Below are 25169 nucleotides of genomic sequence, written 5' to 3'. Positions count from 1 at the left end.
GACTAGAATATACATACATATTTAAGGATAAAATACCCTGTGACTTCATCCTAATACTCCTTATTTAAATTCTGGACTGTTTAGTTTTAACCTAACCTCTTGAACATTGCATCTTTATCTCTCTTCTTACACACTGAGAATCCAGGTCCTAAAGGGCTCAGAGGGTGAATTAGACTGTTTTGATCTGTCTCATGTGCTTTATCATATTATTGATACAACTAAGAGCAAAACTCAGAGCAAAAATACTATTATGACTACCAGTTGATGATTACAGAAAGTAGTTTTAAAGAACCACAGCTTTTCAATCTATGCTCTCTCTGTTCTCCCGCTTTAAAAACGATATACTTTCTATTCCAAGATGATGAAGCCATTACATATAACAACCTCTCCTTAGTTCCGTAAGTCACTGTAGTTAGTGCTCTCCATAGGTCCTTATATCTACTTCTCCTCATTTAGTCTAAGCTTCCTTCCCTAGTAGATTTGAGACCCTTGTATGCTAGAACTCAACCAGAGAGTGCTCCCTTCTGGGACAGGCCTCCTGAGGAGAGATTGCAAAAAGAATGGAATCAAGTAGAAAAGGCTCATGGGAACAGTACTTTAAAAAATCCTTCTGTATAGATAATACCTTGTCTGTGACCTTTACAGATTTTGTGGTTTTTCTGAATATAAAATCATTGGCTCAGAGATTTTCCTCAGGTATCTAAATATATTATTCCATTTTCTTTTGGCATAAAGTTTTGCTGTCAAAAAAAAAAAATCAGATAATCTAATTCTCTCTCCTTTATAAACCATACGTTCTTTTTGCCTAGATGTTCATAAGATTTTTTTTCTTAGAATACAGTAATCGTGCTAGAATATTGTTGGTTATTCTGAGTTGGCATTCCTAGGTTGATGGTATGTTCTTTCAATGTAGAATTTCAGGTCTTTTCTTCCCCCTCCCAGGAATATTTTCTCCAATTATAGTCCTTAGAATTTGTTCTGTTTTCTTGCCTTGGTTTTTTTTTTTTTTTTTCAGGGACACTTGTTAATCCATTTGCTTTGTCATCTTTACCTGTCTTCAATATTGGGTCAATTTCTCTCCCAACTTTTTTTCATGTTCATTTATTTTATTTTATTTTATTTTTTATTTTTTTATTTATTTTTTTTATTTTATTTTTTAATTGAAGTATAGTTGACATACAGTGTTTGTTACGTTAGCTTCAGAACTTTAATCTTTTTTTCTGCTTTTTACTTCTTATTTCTTTGGGGGCATTATTATGTTTTTGATAATGTGTTCTTTCTTGGTTTGTCTTCATTTCTAAAGTGATTTTTCTTTAATTCCGAAAAAACTTTGCTACCTTTTGAGTTTTCAAGTTCTGATTTTATTTTGAAGTAGTGATGGTTTTTTTCTCATTTTGAAAAAACACTTCTTAGCGTTCTTCTGTTGTCTATTGGGATGCTATTCTATACCTTGTTCTCTTTGATTCTTATAGTAATTTGGGGGGCTTTGGCTTTTTTTTCTTATTTTTGATATGCATTTAATTGTTCTGAAGGTGGCTCAGTTTACACAGCCAACCTAACTTCACAGAGCTCCCCCTTCTGTCCTTTTCAGATAGTGTTCAGAAACGTGGTGGCTTGCTTTCTGAGATTTCCTGGCCTGCTTTTTATTTGGTCTTTCTCCCTGTTATTTCTGTCCTCTGATTTGATTGCATTCCTTGGAATTTATCCTCATTGTGGAGCCTGTCTTGGAAGGGAGCTGTTTATGGTTCACTTCTAGAGTATGGGGTCTAGACTGCTCAAGCCCCTTTAGACCTTTGTATTTCGGGTCCCTATCGTTGCTTGCTCTTGGAGAGGGCAAACCCTTCCCAGTTTCCACTGCTTGCCTCTACATTGGCCTATTGCTGTCAGGTCTGTGAAGCACCCCATCACTACCCCATGATTTTTCCACACAGAGACCCCTAATACACAGGTCATATGGCTGTTGGTAGTTTTCCTCCTCCCACTTGGATTTGGGGGTTATCATGTAGTTCTGGGTTTTTGTTTGCTCTGTGTTTTTACAGAGAGACTTGAGGAGATCCCAAAACTGTGCTTGCCACTGATACCACCATCCTTTCAGAATCTTCTGACCTTGACCTTATATTGGTATTGCCAGAGTGAACATTTTGTAAATTAAGTAATACTTTGAGATTAATCCTCCTCTTAGTTTGCTTTTTTAAGCCCTTAAGTGTGGCACTGATATTTTAATTGTTTAATATCCCCCAAATAAATTTTTTTTAAGATTTACTTATTCATGAGAGACACACAGAGAGAGGCAGAGACACAGGCAGAGAGAGAAGCAAGCTCCCCTCAGCAAGCCCAATGTGAGTCTCATTCCGGATCCCGGATCATGCCCTGAGCCAAAGGCAGATGCTCAACCACTGAGCCACCCAGGCGTCCCCATTTGTTATTATTAGGGCAATTACAAGAAGCTTCTATAGCTTAGCAATTGAAATGAAATTTTAAAGAAATAGTTGATTATCTCCAACTGCATTTTCTCAGTACCTCATTTTTCCCTTTGCTCCCCTGAAGGTAAAAGAACACTATGATAGACCAAACCATTTCAGACATAACACGATTTTTAAATTTTATTTTTACTATATTATTATTTTTTAACTAATCTCCACACCCACTGTGGGGCTCAAACTCATGACCTAGAGATCAGGAATCGCCTGCTTTACTGATGGAGCCAGCCAGGCACCCAAGTACTATTTTTTAAAAACAGAAATGCTTTCAGTAGTTTCCCAAGCCTAGGCTGTTGGTAGTAACCCAGGAGCTCAAATAGTAGGTAGTGTGACAAGACTTCATTCTAGTAAGAGAAGAGTCTTAAGAAAAGTCCAAAGATGGGGATTTTGGAGCATGTGCAGGCCACTTACATGCTCTCAACCTCATTTACCTTATAGGTAAAATAATAACAACAACAACAGATAAAATAATAAAAACAACAAGGAAGCTATAAATATAAAACATGTTACTATTTGGATTCATAGCAGTAAGAATATCTTTAGCAAATATTTGTTAAAAAAATAAAATAGAACCACTTTGTCAAATGAACTGTAAATTATTTTTTATTTTTAATTTTAATTTTTTTTATTTTTAAAGATTTATTTATTTATTCATTCAGAGAGAGCGAGAGAGAGGCAGAGACACAGGCAGAGGGAAAAGCAGGCCCCATGCAGGAAGCCTGATGTGGGACTCGATCCCGGGTCTCCAGGATCACACCCCAGGCTGCAGGCGGCGCTAAACCACTGCACCACTGGGGCTGCCCTTTTTTTTTTTTTTTAAGATTTATTTATTCATCCAGAGAGAGCGAGATTATTTTTTTATTTTAAAATATTTATTCATGAGAGACACACAGAGAGAGGCAGAGACACAGGCAGAGGGAGGAGAAACAGGCTCCATGCAGGGAGCCTGATGTGAGACTTGGTCTGGGACTCCAGGACCACGCCCTGAGCCAAAGGCAGACTCTAAACACTGAGCCACCCAGACATCCCAACTATAAAAGAATTAAATTGAGATTTTTTTTTTCTTTTTTTAGAGAGAGAGCACCTGACGGGGTCGGGGTGGGGAATATAGCACAGAGAGGCAGAGGAATAAAATCTTAAGCAGGCTCCATGCCTAGCACAGAGCCTGTCGCAGGGTCTCCATCACACAACCCTGAGATTATGACCTAAGCAGAAATCAAGAGTCAGATGCTCAATGACTTTGCCACCCAGGTGTCCCTAAAAACTTATTTTTAAAACTGCTTTTTGTATTTATAGTTTTAATTCTATTAAGTCCTAAGCATTTAAGCATTGCTTTGTTAATTTTGCAAGCATCGATTCAGTAACAGTGATATCTCTTTGACTGTAGGTTTAGGAAAAGGAATGCCAGGCTATTGGTACATTCCTTCATCTTTTATAAATGGCTTCTTTAAGCAGCCTAAAAGTAAATTATATTGGTGTATCTTACCTTGAGTGTACTTAAGAAAAATATTATATTTATTTATTCATGAGAGGCAGAGACACAGGGGATGGAGAAGCAGGCTCCCTGTGGGGGACTTAATCCCAGGACCCCAGGATCATGACCTGAGCCAAAGGCAGATACTCAGCCACTGAGCCACCCAGGCGTCCCAGAGCCACCTAGGTGTCCCTGAATGTCCTTTTTAGCAGTTTCTTATCCTGGCAGAAAACAATTATATATAAATTATATAATTTTTAGCAGTTTCTTATCCTGGCAGAAAACAATTATATATAAATTATATATAAATTATATATAAACTTTTCCCAGAAATTGTGCTCTGCTTCTAGGTTTTTTCAGACTTTTTGTACTTTTCTCCAACAATATCTTCTCATAGAGAGTTTTAAAGATTGTGGCTACTAAGTATTTTACTTGGGAAAAGTTTAGCTCAAGAAAATCTTACTATTTTAAATAATACAAAGAGGAGCCAAGTTAAGTTTAGTGAATGACATTGATTCACCGTTGTTCCTTATCTGCAGGGAGTAATCAAACATAAATGCAAAAAATGGCCAATTCAAACAGTGGGTTGCAATCATTGTTTCTCCCAGAGTCTGGGAGAGGGAAAGATCTTGGAAACAGTATTTGTCTTCCTAGTCTCTGGCTAGATGTTCTCACCAGTTCCAAAAGAAGTTCAAATGGACATGTTTCCCTTCTCCCAAGTCGGTCTTACACTTCTGTCAACAGAAATAAACTCCCTGTTTTGCACATTGTTGTTTCTGTGACAGATTTTCCTAATACAGCTTTTGCCTTGAAATAAAAATGGAAGTGACTTTGTAGTTAGTGAGAGTGAATTCCTCAGTCATTCTGCAGGGCTTCATGTCATTTCCGTTTTGTGCAGATTGCATCTGGGCCATTTGCCAGTAGGTGTTATAACCTGGGCACATTAGAAGCGAGCTCTCAGTTCTTGATTTTCCCAAAACTAATTTTTTTTTTAAAGGACTGTATTTATTTATTCATGAGAGACACAGAGACAGAGAGAGAGAGGAAGAGACACAGGCAGAGGGAGAAACAGGCTCCAAGCACGGAGCCTGATGTGGGACTTGATCCCAGGTCTCCAGGATCATCAGGTCCTGGGCTGAAGGCGGCTCTAAACTGTTGAGCCACCCAGGCTGCCCGAAACTAATGTTCTTAATGGCCTGGTTTATTTAGGCAGTTTCTGTAGGGGCAGTTTCTGCTGCTCTGTAACTGCTACAGACTCTGTGAGCTTCTTCCTGTCTCTTAAGATCATCTCCTTCTTCACTTTCCCTTTGGAATTCGTTTCCTTAGCACTTAAAAAATACGGCCTTTGGGGGGGAATACCCTTTTTATGACTGTAACTCTAGTGCTAGACCAGTAGCAAGTTCAAGAGAGGTAATTAAAATAGGGAAGCAGTGTCTAGAAATGCTTGTGTGTGCTTTAAATTTGCACTGTGTTTGAGAAACACCACCATTAATGAATTGGATAAAAATTACTCCTTGAGAGAAACCCAAGTTTCTTTATTTTCACCACGCTTTCTTCTTTTTTTTTCAAAGATTTTATTTTTAAGTAACCTCTACACCCAGTGTGGGGCTTGAACTCACAACTCTGAGGTCAAGAGTCTCATGCTCCTCTAACTGAGCCAGCCAAGTGCCCCATTCATCACTTTTTTCCTATTGGAACTGTTCTCTTGAGCTGTCCTTTTTCCATTTTCAGAATTTCACATGTTGAAAAGGATTCCAGTGATACATAAGTTCCTGAACATGTGCTTCAAGTTATTTTTTTCCAGAACCATGATGGGTTTTTACTAATTGATTTGCTTTTTCATCTGGAAGCCCTTGGGGCTGATTACGTGTTTTTTGTTTTTGTTTTTCTTTTTCTTTTTCAAAACAAAACATTGCCATAGCAATGTCCTGTCCAAATAGAAAATTTTCAGGACTACAAATTATTATTAAAAAAACAAAGCAAAAATCTGGTGGAGGAGAGAGAGAGTTTGTTTTGTTATCCCTGCTGTGCTGGGATGCTCAGTTTGGGCATAGCAGAGGATGGTTGGCACCTATTTTCCTCTCTACTCGTTGACATGTTTTTGAAAAAGCTATTGGTTTTAGAGTGGTTTTAGACATGGTTTTTTATCCATGTCTCTGCATAGACATCAGAGTTGTTTTCATTTGTGCTGATGGGCGTAGGCATATATACTAGAGCTTTCACACGTAATATCTTGGATGTAAATTAGGTAGTTGGTTACAGTGCTGAATTAATTTGAAGATGAGGCTCATGAAAGAAATCTTGATGTTCACGCTTGAAAATATATGCAGACTCAGAGCAAACAGCAAGAAAAATAATTGTGAACGCAGTAAGCATTTGTGGTTTTTTGGCCAAGCCATGTTTTATAAGCCCTTATGTGCATGATTATATTTAATTATTATAACAGCATAGTAAGACAAGAGGATGTCTCATTTTACAGCCTAGGAAACACCAGCCCAGGCAGTAACTGGTTTGTCAAAGGTCACCCTGTTCACAGCATCTCACGACAGGGAAATGCTTCGGGTATACAGAATGTTTTAGCTCTTTTCATGCATCCAGTAATGCATGTAAGTAGAGTTGATGCTGGCCCCATATCAAACAAGGAAATTGAAGCTCCCAGAAGTGAAGTCCCTTCTTAATATTAACACAACCACTTAGTACCCTAGCTCTGTCAGGCGACGGTGTCTTCTGGCATCTAGGCTAGCGTCCTTTCTGCCACACCAGGCTACGTCCCAGACTACAAGAAGACTAAACACATACCAAGTCGGGGTTCAGCTTTGTTGTCCCTGTACTTTAGGAGGCAAGATCTCTTTGGTCCAAACAGGAAGGCCATTGCCTGGAAGCCTCAGACAAACACTACAAAGGACAGAGCCACAGGCCATGAGTTGGGCCAGTGGGCACCAGCCAGAGGACGTGCAAGCTTTATGTGGAAAAGCTTACAGATAGATCTTCCAGCTCTTTTCCATAGTCCATAATGCAGAACACCACCACCTTTACTTATCAGCAAAGACAAGAAGAGTTCCATCTTTTCATTGAGTTTCACAGACTTTTCCAGTCACTGACCTCCCACTGTAAATCCTCAGGCCTATGTTACTTCTTCCTTCTTTTTCTCTTCTTCCTGTCACCTAACTCCTATTCATTGTTAGAGGTCATCCCCTCAGAGAGCCTTCCTGGCTGCACCAGACTGGATAGCAAGAAGGTAACCTTATGACACTTGAGTTTTCATGCAGCACCTGACTTATACCAGTGTAGCTTTGGTTACATACACTGTGTGGTTTCCTGGCACATAATACAGGCAGTAGCAATGGCTAATGCTTAGGAAGAGCTTGTCTTATGACAGGCATTATTCTAAATACTTTGGATTCTTACTACCACATTGCTTCTCAAAACTGTAATGAAAGCAGAATCATTATTATTCCCATTTTGCAGATAAGGAAATCTTAAGTCTCTGAAAGTTTAGGTCAGTATCTCCAAGGTTATGCAGCTGCTATGCGGCAGAATCAGGAATTGAGCAGTCTAGTCTAGTTCTGGAGCCCCTGTTCTTAGCCACTTCACTGTTGTGTCTCTGCATTTGGGGGGCACTAATTGTTTGCTGGGCACTGTTCTAGGGCTTACAAACTCATTTAATCCTCACAGCAGCCCTAGAAAGTATAAGTACTCATGTTTCCTCTGTGCATAGGGATGTTGAGTTGTTTGCCCAGGACCATCATTATAAGTGGCCCAGGCAGGATTTGAACCAGGGTCTGTTTGGCTCTGGCGCCCATGCCCTAAGCCTCTACATCATACCACTTGCTTTGATTTTTGGTCTTCTAGAAGTCTCTGCTTTCTATTAGACTCTGAACCCCTTGAAAGCAGAGCCTGTATATAGTCCCCTTTCCTGCCACCCCCCACCACCCCCCGCCTTCCACCCTTACAGAGGCTACTTGAGAGAGGTGTGTGAATGAGCGACCAAGGTGGCAAAATCTGCGAAGGTGAGATAAAAAAGGAACAGTTTCCTCATTTTAAAAATTACATAATAAGTGTTTTGCTTCATCATTAAAATTTCCTTGCAGTCCAAGGAAAAATGTGGCTGAGGGAGCAGCTAGAGAGAAGAAAAGGTAATGTCCCATTCTGGGCTCTGCTTCCACCTTCATATTTAAGATTGGAAATGCTGACTATGAACAAAGCCTTCTATCACTCCACGCCTCATTAGGGATTTAGAAAACACACTGTTTAATTGTGGTCAGAGTTGGATACAGGGTGCAGAGGTTTCCAGTCCTTTGTATGAGTGAAAACCAGCAGCCCATGGTTGTGGTGCCATCTGGAGATGGCAGGTGGTGTTACTGCTCCAACAGCTCTAAGCCTGGGTCAGAATTCAACTTGGAAAATGCATTCCAGTTGAGTCACTGAAGTCCCATTTTGTAATTGTTTCTCTGTGACTTCATGCTTTGATCAAATCAGTAGTTGTTTTCCGTTCCTTCTGTTAAAAAAATAAATAAATAAATAAAATAAAATAAAACAAAACAAAACAAGGCCTGCTCTACATTCAGATAGTTAAGTTCAATTTGGAGCTGTTTGACTACTTATAAAGCCTTGACTAAAAATAGTGTATATCAGGATAAAAGCAAACCTATAATGCGGGGGGTGGCAAGCAGATGCCACACCCCTGGGGGAGAGAGGCAAGGTAGATTTTCTTTTGCTGTCTATGCTTGCTCACACCTGCATTGTTTAAATTTGAGGGTTAAGGAGAAATCAGGTGATATCCTAATAACTCAGACCCTCAGAAGGCACCTTTGTTTTGCCGTGATTGACGTAAGGGGTTGTAGTTAGCCTGGACAGAATTTAGTTGTAAGAATGATCACTTAATTCGTGACTTTTCTCATTCTTCAGGATGGCAAACTTTTTCTTCTAATTTTTTGCAGGACACCAGAACTGAACTGAACCTTAAACACTCATCTAATCCAGACCTCTGCCTTCCACTAAGCAGTTGAAAACAGACAGTTGTTCCTTAAAAATCCCCAACAAAGGAAAATTTTGTTTCTCACTTGTTCCACTGTTGAGTATGATCTAAGTTTTTCATGGCAAGTTCTAAGTTTTTCATGAACTAGTTCCTTAAAATCTTTTTTGGTGGTAAATTTATTTAATAATACATTTGAGTTGTTTAATATATTTTAAACATACAGATATTATTTAATATTATTTAATATCTGTATGTTTAAAATATATTAAAGTATTTAATGTGTTTTAATCTCCGTATGTAAGAAGATCATTATTTTAAACTTTAGCTTTTCCACAAATTTAATGTTACTTAATATCTGGTTTTCTACAGGATTCTACGACTCAGCTTAGTGGTGACTCCGTTCTTTCTTCTCAGAGGGTGTCTCTTAGCCTATTAAAAGGTCTTCCTTTCACTGTCATAGTCTCTTGTCCCTTCTGTCTGATGCTTTTTGCAACCCTGTCCCCTCTGCCACCCTGGCATGTCTGCAGGAAGATATGGCGAATCTTCTGTGTGTCTTTGCCAGTCACGATTTTTTAAACCGCTTCATTGAGCTATAATACACATACAGTTCGCCCATTTAAAGTGTACAATTCAGTGGTCCTAATTTCACAGATACATACAGCCATTACCAGAGATGATTTTAGCACATTTCATTACCTCAAAAAAGAAACCCTGTACCCATTAACTATCACTGCCCCCCAAGTCCCCGGTACTAAGCAACCACTAATCTACTTTCTGTCTCTACATATCTTTCTATTCTGGACCTTTCATGTATACAAAATCCTGCAATATGTGTGGTCTTTTGGAACTCACTTTTATCACTTAGCATAATATTTTCAAGCTTCATCCATGTTGTAGCATGAATCAGTACTCAGTTGCTTTGTGTGGGCAAATAACATTCCAATGTATAGAGATAGCACATTTTGTTTATCTCTCTCAGTTACTGGACATTTAGGTTGTTACCGCATTTTGGCCTTTATGAATAATGCTGCAATGAACATTCACATACAAGTTTTTGTGTGGACATAGATTTTCATTTCTCTTGGGTTGCCTTAGGAGTGATATTGCTGGGGCATATAGCAATTCTATGTTTAATCATTTGAAAACTTGTCAGATTTTTCCAAAGTGGCTGCACCATTTTCCATTCCCACCAGCGGTGTAGGGGGGGGCTCTGATTGCCTCCCATCCTTATGGATCACTCATGGTCTTTTGATTATAGCCTTCTAGGGGGTATGAGCCAATATTATATTGTGGTTTAGATTTGCATTTCCCTAATGACTAATAATATTGTGCATATTTTCATGTGCCTTAAAACTATGTATCTTTCTTACAGAAATGTTCTGTTTAGATTCCTTGCCTATTTTGAAAATTGGATTATTTTCCTTTTATTACTGATTTGTTCAGAGTCCTTTATATATTCTTTTTCATTGTCTTGATCGTGTCCTTTGAAAGGCAAAGTTTTTAATTTTGATAAGGCCCAGTTTATCTTTTTTTCTTCACAAGATTTTTCTATGATAAATGTTACAGAATTTATTATGTATATTTTTGTTTTCCAAATGTAAAACACAGAAAACATGTTGTTTTAAAAACTGCACCATCCCTCAGGAGCCCTAGTGGGCAGAGTTTGCTCCCCCCTCCAGAACTGTGGGCCTAGCTGGGTGCTGTCCCACAGTGCTGCTTCTCACAGGTGCTTCACTTGTTTTCTATTCTTCTTTCCTTTTTTTTTTTTTTTTTCTCACGCTTCTAGCTGGAGAGTTTTGAACTTAACAGGGAATTTTAAATAAAATCTGAACTATTATTAAATAAAAGTGGAGAGGCAATATTTCATAGGCCTGATGAATGTTCTGATCTTTAATATCCTCCATTTTAAAAGTACCTCCATAGATGTAGTCATTGTACAATATTCTGCCTTTTGTCCAAAGACCAGTGTGTGTTCTATTTCTGCAGAGCAAGTCTGCAAATTGGATGGTCACAGGAAAAGGTCATCCCTCACATGGACCCTCTTGCTTCCTTTCCCTACAGGTGTGGCAGATCCCAGAAAACGGACTCACTCTTTCCCTGACCGAACCTGTGGTGATTTTAGAAGGCCACTCGAAGAGAGTTGGCATTGTGGCCTGGCATCCAACTGCCCGCAATGTACTTCTTAGTGCAGGTAGGAGCAAAGTGGTGGGTAAGAGCCAATGTGTTTGACCATGCGTTGTGCAGTGGCCAATGTGTTTGTGCATTGTGCAGTTCTGAAGCAGCTCACTGGGAATCCATGGTGAGGGGCTAAGATGCAGCGGCTCCCCAGCCCACCTGCAGACATGCACATGTCTGTGTGAAAAGGCCAATGACTCGAGACTTCTTGCCTAGAGAAATGAACATGCTTACCTAGAATTCCAGCAGACTCATGGCTCCTGCTGGGGCCCTTCATGGACCACAGTTTTAGTTATTCCTGATACAGCAGGAGGATCCCTGGTGGGAGCCCTGGGTGCCAGGCTCTGATGTTGTTGCCAATCTTGGGGTGGTCCTGATAGGCAAATCTCCTCCTTCCTTTAAAGAAGATACTTTGATTTTTTTTCTCCTTATACATATAATACATGTATGTTATAGGAAAAAATATATAAATAAAAGGGGAAAATAAAATCATTTGTAATGCTACCAGTCCATCACCATTGATATTTCTTTCCAGAAGATACTTATGCTAACATACATAAATGATTTTACCCACAAAAATGGGTTCAGACATTTTACATGTGACCTGCTTTTTGTATTTAGTGGTGCGCTGTGGTCCTCTCCGTGTGCCATTAAATGTTATTCCTGTGATATTTTTAACAATGCTACCAATACTTGGATACCTTCATTTATTTAATTAGGCCCCTATTTCAGTACACTGAGGTTTTCTGCATTTTTTTACACTGTTGAACAGCACTACAGTGTATCAAACCAAGACCTAGTGTTCTTGCTTTGCCACTAGAGTAGTTTCCAAGTGTTATCCTACAGAAATCTTGTCCTTGGTCTACAAGTTGAGGTTTTATCTTTTATAGGAACAATACAAAGGTCACAAGGGAGCCTTTTGGGATGGTGGAAATGTTCTATATCTTGATTGTGTTGGTGGCTACATGAATATATACATTTGTCAAAGTTTAGCAAATGTATACTCAAAATGGAAACATTGCATTGTATGTAAATTATACCTTAATAAAAGTGATTTATGAAAACTGCTAGTGGTAGAATTTTAAAGATATTTCCTCTCACCAGTAAAAAAAAAAAGGAAGGGAGGAGGCAGTTGAGCTTTTAAGTAGGAATAGAGGGCTTTTATGGTGATTTTACCAGGTACCTATTGAAATCAAGGGCTGCTTTTAAAAAATGACGCTATATAGAATTCTCTCTTTTATCTAAAATCACAAATAACTATACCTGGGAACCCTCCTGATGTTCTCCTCAGTCTGATAAGGAGAGAAAACAGTTCCAAAGGTGGCATTCTGTCATGGAAATTGTCCTGCTGCCCCTTGTCATCGAGGTCGAACATAGGGCATTATCAGCCAACTGTTTCCCACTCTGCCTTCTACAAGCAAAGGAGAATGGTTGATGGCAGTGTTGTGCATATTTTAAGACTACATGATCCATCCATGGTGGCTGAAGTTACCTGTTTGCCTGTGGTGCACAAGGCAGAAGGGTCGGGTCTCATCCCAGGGTTCAGCTGCAGCTTTGCTGTTGTGCATGCTTTTTCTCCAGTCTCCTGCTTCTAGCCCTTAGACAGCTTAGGTGTCTGGGTGTCAGTGGCTAAGTTTTTTGAAATGCTTGCAAAATTGGCTTATTGACAAGAATTTATCTTCAGGATATCCATCCTTTATTTGGCTTCATCCTTGAACTAATGTCCTGGAAGGCAACAAATGGGACCTGCCTTTTTTTTTTTTTTTTTTTTTAAAGATACTGTTTATTTATTCATGAGACACAGGCAGAGACACAGGCAGAGGGAGAAGCAGACTCCTGGGGACCTGGATCACGACCTGAGCCAAAGGCAGATGCTTTACCTCTGAGCCACCCAGGTGTCCCTGGCACCCGCCTTTTAAAGGAATCTAGGGTCGGGCGCCTGGGTGGCTCAGTCAGGTAAGCATCCAACTCTTGGTTTCGGATCAAGTCATGATCTCAGGGTCCTGGGATCGAGTCCTGCATCAGGCTCCATGCTCAGCAGGTTACAGTTTGGGCTTCTTAGATCAGCCCAGTCTTGACCTATTTTTCTCCCCTTTAAAAGATAAAGATCTGTTGTGAGCACATGCATTTACCTTCTGGTTACTTGGTTTACCATGCTTTAATGGAAGACCATGTTTTACAGCATTATTGATTTGAATAACGTGCTGTCCCACATTTCTGTTGAGTATTCTAAACAGTTATTTAAACTCTTCATTTTTAGTTCTGCTGCGGAGAAGAAATAAACTGTATCCATTCTGATGTTGGTTTACTGGAAAAGGAAGCTTAAGATGACGTGGGGTCCACCAGCCCCAGTTAACTCAAAAAACATAGAATTGTATTTTCTTAGAGTTCTTTGGTCATTGCTTTTTGTTTGTTTCATATGAACCCGAATTTAGCAAGCCATATTTTACCTTTACCACATTTCTTTTATACAGATGTCTTTTTTCTTTGTCGCTTGAGTTTTTAACTTCTAGCAAGTAAGTAAGGCCACTTATAATCAGCGTCATTCTTTCTGTGCATTTGTCTCCTCACTGCATTTGTAGCTTTCAAGTGTTTCTAATCTGAGTGTTTCTAATCTCAGGTGTTTCTAATCTCTGAGGGGTGTGGCTTTGCTTGCTTACAGGCTGTGATAATGCCATCATCATCTGGAATGTGGGGACAGGGGAAGCCCTTATAAACTTGGATGATATGCATTCAGACATGATTTACAACGTAAGCTGGAACCGGAATGGCAGTCTGATCTGCACAGCTTCCAAAGACAAGAAAGTGAGAGTAATTGATCCTAGAAAACAAGAGATCGTTGCTGTAAGTATGCTTAGGACAAGTGCCTCCATCTCTGTAGCACTTCAGTGAGTGTGAACTTTGCTTGTTAAGGCTCCCTGGTCAGTGGAGCCTCGTTGTGTGCAGACAGCAGACCACGAATCCACAAAGCCTTGTACAAGTTTCTGCCTCCCAGCCACCCTTCAGAGTTGTGCATTCCAGCATTGACATGAGCCTTCTCTCTCATTTGGTGACCATTTTTCATAAAGAAACAAAGTTTTTATCAGTTCACTGGAGTCTTCATGAATTTACAAACCTAGATCAGCTAACCTAAACAGTTAATTGCATTCCTGGCTTAGTGCTGAGTATTGGTTAATTGATCCCTGTCCCTTCCTGTAACCATCATCAGAGCACCTCACAGAGATGCCGCTGGCTATCTCTTCAGCCCATGTCTTAGTTCCTGCCACCCAAACTCAGCCTTGCCAGGTCACCCAGCATGACAGAAGATAGGCATTTGGGACTTGAGCTGGGGTTGAAATGGCAGATGCTGGATCCCAGAATGTCTTGCATCAGCCCTGCTCTGTGGTCCTGCATTTACCTTTCTCTGGGATGTGCTGATTCTTGGACAGTATTACTTCTTAAGAGTTGGATAGTGGTTGTGGCTAGTGCTTCTCAAGCACTGAGGACTCGCCCAGCCCTTCACAAAGTGCTTTCTCCACTAGAACCTTCTAGGGCTCACTGCTTGTGCACTCTCAGTAGACAAGTGAGATTAAGGAAAGGGTTAACTGAACCATACAGCCTTCTGTACAATGAAATTGGTAGAAACTGAAGGATATATCCAACTTTCAGGTTATCTTCCTGAGAAGCAGACATCTGGCAGAGTCCTTTCATGTTTTCTTTTTGCAGAGCATGGGCATGGGTTGGCAGCAGGGCATAGTGGAAGGAGTGAGGCTTTTGAGTCAACTCCTGGCATTTCTGCTTGCTAACTAGCTGAGGGACCTTGGCCAAATTACATAGTGTCTCTGGTTTCTCATCTTCAGAGGAGACAAACACACACACACACACCTGGTAATCTGAAAGGCATGGGGGTGGGCATGGGTTAGATTCAGTGTATGAGCCCTCCATCTTTCTTGCAGTTTGGATATAATATTCCTGTTGTTCTTGATCTCCCAGGAGAAGGAGAAAGCACACGAAGGAGCAAGACCCATGAGAGCCATCTTTCTGGCTGATGGGAATGTCTTTACCACTGGTTTCAGCCGCATGAGTGAGCGGCAGCTGGCTCTCTGGAATCCGGTATGCCCCTTCCCAGCCTTTCCACTGGCTTACACTTGAGCTTTCTCTCTTTTCTGAGCAGGTCTTTGGGTGGGTAGGTGGATTATAAGATTCTTAGTGTAGTTTTCTGAACTCCTGCTTGACTTGAATTGGATGTGACACTCTCGTCGTCACTGGAGACTTACTGCTTAAATGTATTAGAAAAATGCATTCTTGATACTCTCAAATACTCTGTGTTAACTATATATTTTTAAAAGACTGCACGAAGAAGCCAGTGTTTGGGACTTGGGAAACAAGTTCTGAACTTTGTATTATAAAGAATATGATCAAATGTTAAAGTCACAGTAGTCACGCTTAGGAATATGTTGAGAATAGCATAAGTGAAAAAATAACAAAACTGAATATATGGTATGATCTGTGTGTGTGTGTGTGTGTGTGTGTGTGTGTTGGAAGTCAGTAGACCAAAACGGTCATTGTTTTTGCCATCCACTGGACTGTGGGATTATGGAATATGGGATGGTTTTTATAGTCTTCCTGTAACTTTAAAGAGTGTATATTTATAATAAGAAAGATTTCTTTTAAAAAAGAAAATAAGGTTTCTCCCTGGCTCAGTTGGTAGAGTACATGGCTCTTGATCTCAGGCTCATAAATTCAACCACTGCATTGGGTGTGGAGCCTATTTTAAATACATAAGTTTAAATAAAAAATAAAAGAAACAAAATCATAAAGGAGAAGAGCTGTCTCATTTTTGTCATGGAATCACACTGATGTATACATTGATGAGGTTGTCAAATTGACAGTTTTCAGTGGGTTGGAAAATTGATATTTACCTGTATGAATTGGTATTTACTTGTATAAGTATTATATATGCATTGTTCAACCTTTCATTATTCTAGGAAATTGCTCCCATAATTATGTATGAATGATTCATCTTGTAAATGTGTCTGTATATGCAAATATATATATTTTTGTATTTTTTTCCCCAGAAAAATATGCAGGAACCAATCGCTCTTCATGAAATGGACACTAGCAATGGGGTGTTGCTGCCCTTCTATGACCCTGACACCAGTATCATCTACTTATGTGGAAAGGTAAACGGTCGTTTTAATGTTTCATATTAGATGTAGTCTTGAAAGAGGAAAAAAAATTTAGTAGGTGGGCCGTGCATTACATCATTTTAATATTTTAATTTATCTGATCTCTGTGTATATGCCTTGAGCTAAAGTAAGGGCTGGTGATTTTGGTGTGTTTTAAGTCTTGAGACTGGACCCTTTGAACTTGTCATTTGTGTGGTAACAACACACTGTGTTCAGGACTTCTGACTGCATTAGGTATGGGGCTCTGGCATTGGGGCAAACGCTGACAGGGACATCTTCATTCGGGCGTTTTAGTGAGAAAAAAGGATACATTGTTGTCCTTTCACCTCTAGTGCCATCCAGGATTTTAGATTGCTCTGTAATGGTATGACAAATGAGTAACCAGGTTGCCACATTTAACACTGAAATCCCCTGGGTAGCCCTTTATTGGCATGTCGTTACTTATCACCACATGCCATGGACTTGTGAAGAGAATGGTGCTTTGCGGATAGGAGCTTTTGAAGGCCTCAGATATTCCCCAGGGTGTTCTTGGAGGAGCTCAGCATTAGGGCCCTCTGCTTGAAAGTAGGTGGTCTGACTAGTTTCAGGAGGTGACAGTTGTTACAGGAAGACCCCACACTAAAATCAGAGAGCCTACTTGCCTGCTTTATGAGCCTCTCTCCCTAACTAACTATGATGTCTCTAGCTTGATGATGATGATGACTTATTTTAGTGGACTGGTAACCTTAATATTCCTTATTCTTTTGTAGGTTCAATTTTCCTTAGAATTTTTGTAGTTGGAATAAATGAACTAAGGCAGCTGGAGCTGTTGATGTATTTCCCCTAAACCTGTTAGATAGCCCCTTGCTAGGTAAAGCCAGAGATGTTTCAGTTCTCATATTTGGCTGAGAATGCTTTATATTGTCATAGGTCAGTTGGTTAGAAACTGAGATCTTGTCTGTTTCTTTGAAAGTCATTTTACTTCAGATGTTCACAATTGCCATAGAGTACATCAAAACAAATAACAGGAGCGGTTACCCAGATATATTATTAACACAGAACATTACTCTTGAATATGCAGTGAGCAAATAGTCTGTGTTTTAGCTTCTTTACCATTGCTTTAGATATTTACATCATTGAAACAAATGGAAACTATGCAAAATAAGAGTCTTGAAGGGCATAATACTGCCTGATTATCTATATACATACTTCCCCCACTAGCAGGCAGCCCTGCCTTCATTTTTCAGGTTGGTAGAACTGTGTGACAGTTATACTTGGACAAGCTAGCATGTGCTTCAGACCTCCAAAAACATCTGAACATTCTAGGCAAAATTATCATAGAATTTGATACACTGCAATGAGATAGTACTATATTCTTAAGTTAAAGAATACTCATGTTTTAGTGAGTTTTTTAATTAAGAATTATGAGTTAAGAATTAATTATGAAATAAGAATGATTAAGAACTATTTATTCTTAATATTTCTTAATTATAAAAATCTTATTTTTTATCATCGTCTGATTGTCCCATGTTAGTGCCCTTGGGTTTGGGAATGACACTATTCCATGCCAGTGAGAGTACTCAAATCAGTCATTGCCTTCTCTGAGATCCTCCTAGACTTGTGTTTGGTTTTTGAAGTTGAATTGGAATTGCAGTTGCTTGGCCAGAGGTGTTAATGCTTTTGCTCTGACTCCAACTTGATGTCTAGGCTCAGCAGTGTAAAATTTGAGCCTTCAGTAGGAGGCAGAGGAGAGACTGTTTAAAGGCTATGCTAGCATTTGATAAGTGAGGGCCTGCCTGCTCTGCCAACAAGAGAAACCATTGTATCCTCTTCCTCTGAAGGGAAAGCTGAGGTTGGCCACTGAAGCAGAGTCCCAGTTAATTCTGGGTTTATAGGGGAGAGAGATACCACTTTAACCAGATACTTCAGGTAACATTCAATGAAAATTTGTCTCTGATTTCTTGTAGGGTGACAGCAGTATCCGCTATTTTGAGATCACAGATGAATCCCCATATGTCCACTACCTCAACACATTCAGCAGCAAGGAGCCTCAGAGAGGGATGGGCTACATGCCCAAGAGGGGTCTTGATGTTAACAAATGCGAGATTGCCAGGTAAAGAATTGGTATCATAAAGTATTCAGATTGTTTGTGCCACATGTGTTACACAAGAGCAGTACAACTACCAGTCATGCCATAGTGCCAGTCTATCTACCCTTTGTTGTCCTGTAGAATTGGTATCTCGTTTCCTTCTCACACTTAGGAAAGTGGAGTTTTAGAATAGTGAAGAGCCTTTCAAAATCCTGTAATTGAATTGTGCCCCTCCTCATTCTTTGGACCACATAACTGTGATGCAGTGGCGTAGCCAAGGCAGATTTTGTACACTTAAATAGTGAAGGCTTCATCTCTTGTCTTCAGGCTGAGTCTGTGCCCAGTGTCCTCTGGGAGGCAAGCAGGGAGAGCCTGCTGCTGAGATGGACAGAAGAGATGGTTTTCCTGCCCTGAGGGAGATGAACAGGTTCCAAACTGGATTGTAGACCTCATGGATCCTAAACTAGAGAAGCCAAAGACCAATAGCTGGGTTGTTGGGTTAGCTTGATGTAGGAAGTTCAGCTGTGTTATATAATACATAAAATAGGGATCCCTGGGTGGCACAGCGGTTTGGCACCTGCCTTTGGCCCAGGGCGCGATCCTGGAGACCCGGGATCGAATCCCACATCAGGCTCCCGGTGCATGGAGCCTGCTTCTCCCTCCGCCTGTGTCTCTGCCTCTCTCTCTCTGTCTCTCTGTGACTATCATAAATAAAATAAATAAAAAATTAAAAAAAAATACATAAAATATACTACTGTGGTTTAAAAAAAAAAATTTGTATTGCATAATGCCTAGTGGTCTTCCTAAACAGTAGGACCTGTTTTCTCCTGGTCGACAAAAGATAGTCCATGAGACACACGGATAACTGGCCATTTTAAACAACAGAATGACTAGCACTGCACCATCAGGCCTGTGGTCCTACCACACATTTGTACAGTACTACGTTTCTTTTTTAAATTTTAATTTATTTATTTTAGATAGAGCATGCACAGGGGGAGGGGCAGAGAGAGAGAGGGGAAAGAGAGAGATCTCAAGTAGACTCCCCGCTGAGCACAGAGCCAGACACAGGGCTCGATCTCACAACCCTGACCTCATGTATGACCTGAGTCAAAATCAAGACTCGGACACTAGTAACTGACTGAGCCTCGCAGGCACCCCACAACACTACATACGTATCTGCCTAACTCTGCTGTCCTGGTCACGCAATAATGAACACATCTTTAAAGATAATTTTTTAGAGGCCCCTTTTTATATTATTATAAGTTTCTCTTAAAAATACATTTCTCTACACCTGGAGTGGTGAAGGAAAGCTGTCAGAGATAAGTCAAAATTATGGTTTAAACTAGTCTCATCAAAACATGGTTCAAAACTGATCAAATCCTAACGTAAGGTTGCCTCCAGTATTTGGAAAAGCATTAATTTTACTGTCATCTAAAAGTTTAAAAGACTACAAGCATAACCATTCAGGATACCTCCTACTTACTGTTTATTGAGCACTCGTTATATGCTGGATGCTGTGCTAAATGTGCTGCCACACACTCGGGCACTGTAGCACTTGAGCTGGGTGTCAACCCAGGCCAGTCTTCGTTATTGCTCTGCTGACTGCAGAGGTGCCAGTCTTATCCACATTTCGGATAATTTCAAATTTTTCTTGAATGTTAGACGTGATGTGGTTTGCTTGGATGCCAAAATTTTAATCTCAGGATTCTTTTCTTTTCCCTTTTAAAAATCCCATTTATGCTGACAAATATTCAGCCACCTCTAGTTGGCAGAAGACCTGGCATCCAGGTCCTAGATCTGTCTAATATTAGGTATTTGTTTTCACCTGCCTGCTGACTTGGTCACTTTTGCAGAAGTGAATCATCGTCAGTAGTGGTGTTTCTTCCCCCATGGCTGGTCAGCCCCCAGATGACCAGAGTTGGGCTGTCCCCAGAAGCAAAGACTTCTGCTCCTGGTTCTTGTTTCCAGTCCCCCATTGCCTCGCATTTCTCCTCTGGAAAATGGGAGCACACACTGTACCTGCTCCCCAGAGTAGATCAGCTCAGGTGATAGGCAGAGCGTTTCATGCCCCAGACAGCAGTGTAGAAGACTAGCCGTCAGTCATGAAGCCTGTTAACCTGGCCTCCTGTTTCACTTAATACAACTTTGTTTTTATTTCTATTTCTCCCTTGAAGATTCTTCAAACTTCATGAGAGAAAGTGTGAGCCTATTATCATGACTGTTCCCAGGAAGGTAAGTGCCCAGTTTCCTGGGCAATCCACGATTAAAAAGATTCTTAAAATTTCAGGCTTGTCATCTTTAACTAAGCGTTTTCCCAAATGTCTCTTATAGTCTGACCTTTTCCAAGATGACCTGTATCCTGACACAGCGGGGCCTGAAGCAGCGCTGGAGGCAGAGGAGTGGTTTGAGGGGAAAAATGCAGACCCAGTCCTCATCTCCTTAAAGCACGGATACATCCCTGGCAAAAACAGGGATCTCAAGGTGGTCAAGAAGAACATTCTGGATAGCAAGCCCACTGCAAATAAGAAGTGCGACCTGATCAGTGTCCCCAAGAAAACTCCAGACACGGCCAGTGTGGTGAGGACTGCAAGAGGTGGAGGGGTGTGCTTGGTTGTGGCTCAGGGCTTTTAGTAAACGAGGACATGTACTATTTGTAAGAACCTTCTTGGTTATATGACATTTATGAGCTTGTGGCCACTTTGGCTCTTTTAGCTGCAATTTTTATAATGACCAGGATAGAAGTCTGTCTGAGAGAGACATATACTCTCTTTGAGAGAGTATACAGGAGCTGCTTGGGTGTTTTCTTAGCGGTCTTTCCCCACCCAGAGTGTTTACATTCATCTCTGATTGGGGTAGAAATGAACCTGGAAAGAAAGGGCCTAAGTAAGGGGAAAGAGTAGTGACAGGGTTCAGGTGTTGCTGAATGTTCCAGAGACACAAATATCTGGCGGTGAGTGGGACTTAGCAGCAAAGATGATCTTGGGCCTATTGGCAAGAACCATGTCAGTGGAGTGGTGGGAACCAAAACCTGATGTTGGAGACCCACATGGCCACTGAGGGTGCTGCTCCTGGGAGAGCGGAGTCCAGCCAGGGAGGAGAGGGCATGGGGAGTTGGCAGGAGTAGAACAGGATCCCAGGGAGCCAGAGGGAAGGCAGTGAGTTGCCAGTGAGAGCGTGAGTGGAATGAAGAGGCAAGGTGCCTGGAAGAGCTGGTGTTTTGACCATGACTGAGGTAGCCACATGAGGTGCTGTGGATTGCAAGGTTTCCAAAAGAATCAGCTCCACGTGTGGCAGAGGCTGAGCCCTCTTCAGAAGAGTGAGCAAGCATGGCAAGGGGGTTAGCTCCTAAGAAGGACCCTCCATGGGAGATAATAGGAACTCTGTAGTCTCTGGAAGTTCACTCCTGACCTGGGTCACATAAAAGTTACTCCTGATGGTATTGCATGGGGTGGCTGGGCTGTGGGGCAGCCCTGAAGGGATCGGTCCTATCCCACAGTTTGACTTGTTCTGAGTCTCAGTCCAGGTAAGTGCAGAGGCACATGGAGTGGGGAGTACTGGGACCCTGGTTCTACTGTGGGGGGCAGGTGGACTGACCAGCATGCAGTTACTTTCTCAGAAGGCCCAACTTGGTGACTATGGCTTGCATTTCCAAAGTAGAAAATTAGATTGTATGCCTTATAAATTCTCAACTTTGGTAAGCTTCGTTTACTGCATTTTAGTCAACCTCTTTCCTCTCCCTCCTCCTTTTTGGTTTCCTTAGCAAAATGAAGCCAAGTTGGATGAGATTTTAAAAGAGATCAAATCTATAAAAGACACAATCTGCAATCAAGACGAACGCATTTCCAAGTTAGAACAGCAGATGGCGAAGATTGCAGCCTGAAGGTCCATCCCCCACCCCCAAAATGGGAGCAGGAACTTGTGCTTGGTAGCTGGTTGTTGGCGTGGTCCCAGGGAGGGCGAAAGGGAGGCACTGCCATTCGGAGACATTCCGGGTCACATTTGTCAACCAGCGATAGGCCACATTCCAGTAAGAACTCAATTCGTCTCTCAAATTTGCAGAAACATAATGTGATTTAAAAGCCGAGCTTTTTATCAGAAAGCTTTTTTGATGTTTTAAGTGTTATGTGACTTGTCGAACTTTTAAAAGACAAAAGTGCTACTTTTAAAATCCCAGATATTCTGAATTTTAGAAAACCAACCAATTCTGATTCAGTGTCGTGCCCAAGTACCTTTTTTTTTTTTTTATAAACAGGGACCAATGCCACATTGCTTTTTATATTTCTTTTTTTTTTTAATGTTGCCAAAACCAAAAGTAGCTTTTTCCCCCCTTGTATTTTGCTACTTTGCAGTATTTGTGTGTGGTTTTTTTTTTTTTTCTTAATTTGAAAGGGACAGCACTGTGTATGTTTATAAACTAAATGAAGATAAGATATTATTTTGTATACACGTTCATCTGAGAACAATCAGAGCAGTAGCCACATGGTGCTGGCTCGTTTGCAGCACAAACCTGGTCATCCTCATGACTGTACAGAAGGAAGACTTGAAAAATCACGTGGGTTCGATCACCACCCTCTCCTTTCATGGAGTCTTCTGATCAAAAAAGCTCCTATTGTATTGTTTCCTTTCTTTCTCTTTTCTAGAAACTGGGTGGTTGTACCAGATGGAATTTCACTTCTTGGTTATCCTGTGCTTCAGATGATTATAATCTAACCTAAACTAGCATGTGTTTCTGCAGTTTTGTTATACACATAGAATCTATTGCATTGATCACTTTAAACATCATGTTTCAGGTTTTGGTCAATACTTGATAAGGGCCCAGGACAAGAAGCCACAGAAGCCACTGTGGAGTGTTCCTTCTTGCCCATTTCAGCAGCTTGCCTAGCTCTTCAGTACAGTAGGAGACTAAGACCTAGGGAAGCTGGAGGGGAGTGTGTGCCCCCACGTGATCCTCTGCTCTTCCAAACGTCCCATGCTGTCTCTGTGCCGTGCTGCCTGCAGCATGGCTCTCCCTGCGCCACTAGAGCCCCTGCCCTCCCCTCAGTCTCCCAGATGCAGCCATCTCTCTCAGGGCTCCCCCAGCCAGTCCTTCTGTCCTTCCTGCCTCTCAGCCCTCTCCACGTTCAGCTAAGAGGAGGCCAGAGGGTGCTATTGAATATTGAGACTGAGGAGAACGGTCTAGAATGATGCAAAACCAGGAGCACAGGCCTCTGCTGTAGCTTTAATGTGTACAAACCTGTCCCTTTGCCCCCTCCACTAAACCAACATGCTTTGCCCCTCCAGCTCCCACAGAGGCTCCCCAGACTCAGGGGCCAGGGACTGAGCTCTGAACACCTATTCCATTACCAAGTTAGCTTCTCTCCCATTTCCATGTTTTCATTTTGCACGCTTGAGGAGCAAGATTTAAGGAATCTCGGGGAAGAGCTGAGTGAGTGTGGTTGAACATGGAACAGACGGTGCCAATGGGCCCCCCTGAGGGCTCTTGGCACCTATTCCTGCTGATGTGGAAGGGAACTGGCAGGGAATGTCTATAACCGGGAATCAGGATGGAGATGGAGTGTGGTGACAGCGGGTTGGAATCTACGGCCAAGCTGGGGCTGATGTCTTTGTAGGAAAGGTACCATGTTTTTTCCCAGTATTGGGATCTCTGTCTCCACAACTTCCGGGCATCTGAGTGTTTGGTGTGTGTGTATGTGTGTGTGTGTGTGTGTGTGATATTGGAGTGGATAATGAAATATAAGGAAAACAATAATCGCAATGACTTATATTCAAATCTGTACATGTTTCTTTATCAACGTAATCTGCTGAGGACCTTCATTTTTAAGATTCAGAAATGTTTTAAGATTCTGATATCAAATTAAGTAAACAAAATTGTTGGTGGTGGAACACCATAGGGAATGTGGTTCAAAGAGAAGACGGAGGGCAAGGAGAAATTATCCTGATCTTAGTGCGTAGCTTATGACTTATTTAATGAACGGGTGCCCAGCCAGGCTCAAAGTCAGCGCCTGAAGTTTGTGGATTATCCTTCCTGTTTTGTCTTTCTTTCTTTTCTTCTTCTTTTCTTTCTTTTTAAAGCCGTGCTATCCCAGAGGAAAACCAGTGAATTACTCCTAGATCGGCTCTTATAGAGCGGCCATAGTATTCTGTCAAAACACTTGCTTCCATTTTCAAAGATAAAAAAATCATTGATTACAAAATGGTGTCCGTGTTTATTTCACACCTCAGCTGTCTTTGAGGCAGCCCACAGCCTCTCTGACTCAGTGGAACCAGCTGCGCGACTGTTCCTCTCTCAGGGTGAGTACAGGGTGAGTGTGGGTAGGCCGCTGCCCTCCAGCACAGGGGGAGGTAGGGTGGGGTGTAGCAGGGTGAGGGCTACAGGCCAGACTCCAGTTAGGCCTCTAGCCTTTACCAGGGGTGGGATCTGGGGCAGATCTAATCTTGGGGCATCTCTTTCCCTGCTCTGAAGGAGGGATACGAATCCCATGTCATTTGGAAGAGAGGTCCTGCGCCCGGTCGTACTGAGAGCCCTTGCCACTACCGCATGGCTGGCATTGTTATTGTGACTGCTGAGTCCCTGACTGTGCCTTCGAAAGCACTGTTTTCTTCAGTACAAGTACAGCCTTCTCAGCTTAGCTGTGATTTTTATTCCAACAGAGGGTTTTCAGGGTCATTTGAACTTCATGGCCCTTTTAGCTTCCTCTTTTATACCAAAATACCATCTCATGACATTTCAGTGATTTGTAGCAAAGAATTCCCCACCATTTGGTTTTTCTAAAGGTTTGTAGACATGATGAATAATTGGCACAAAGCTCCCCCTCCTCAAATGCAG

At 41.3% G+C, this 25169-nt stretch overlaps 1 protein-coding gene across 3 annotated transcripts in view; it reads left to right on the top strand.

The window, feature by feature from the left end:
• The window catches only part of CORO1C (coronin 1C), a 74291-nt gene extending 49754 nt beyond the window's left edge, over nt 1–24537 (top strand). For all 3 annotated transcript variants that reach the window (XM_041728775.1, XM_041728776.1, XM_041728777.1), the window contains exons 4-11: nt 10994–11123; nt 13770–13951; nt 15080–15199; nt 16165–16269; nt 18222–18367; nt 20518–20575; nt 20675–20920; nt 22104–24537. In XM_041728775.1, the coding sequence (XP_041584709.1) occupies nt 10994–11123; nt 13770–13951; nt 15080–15199; nt 16165–16269; nt 18222–18367; nt 20518–20575; nt 20675–20920; nt 22104–22223 (1107 nt within the window). In that variant the 3' untranslated portion in view covers nt 22224–24537. The remainder of the gene's footprint in view (nt 1–10993; nt 11124–13769; nt 13952–15079; nt 15200–16164; nt 16270–18221; nt 18368–20517; nt 20576–20674; nt 20921–22103) is intronic.
• The last annotated feature ends 632 nt before the right edge of the window (nt 24538–25169 follow it).

Source organism: Vulpes lagopus, chromosome 14, assembly GCF_018345385.1.
Source record: "Vulpes lagopus strain Blue_001 chromosome 14, ASM1834538v1, whole genome shotgun sequence".
Classification (NCBI taxonomy): Eukaryota; Metazoa; Chordata; class Mammalia; order Carnivora; family Canidae; genus Vulpes; species Vulpes lagopus.
Note: the sequence above shows the minus strand (reverse complement) of the source record. Positions and strands in the feature narration are given on the sequence as shown.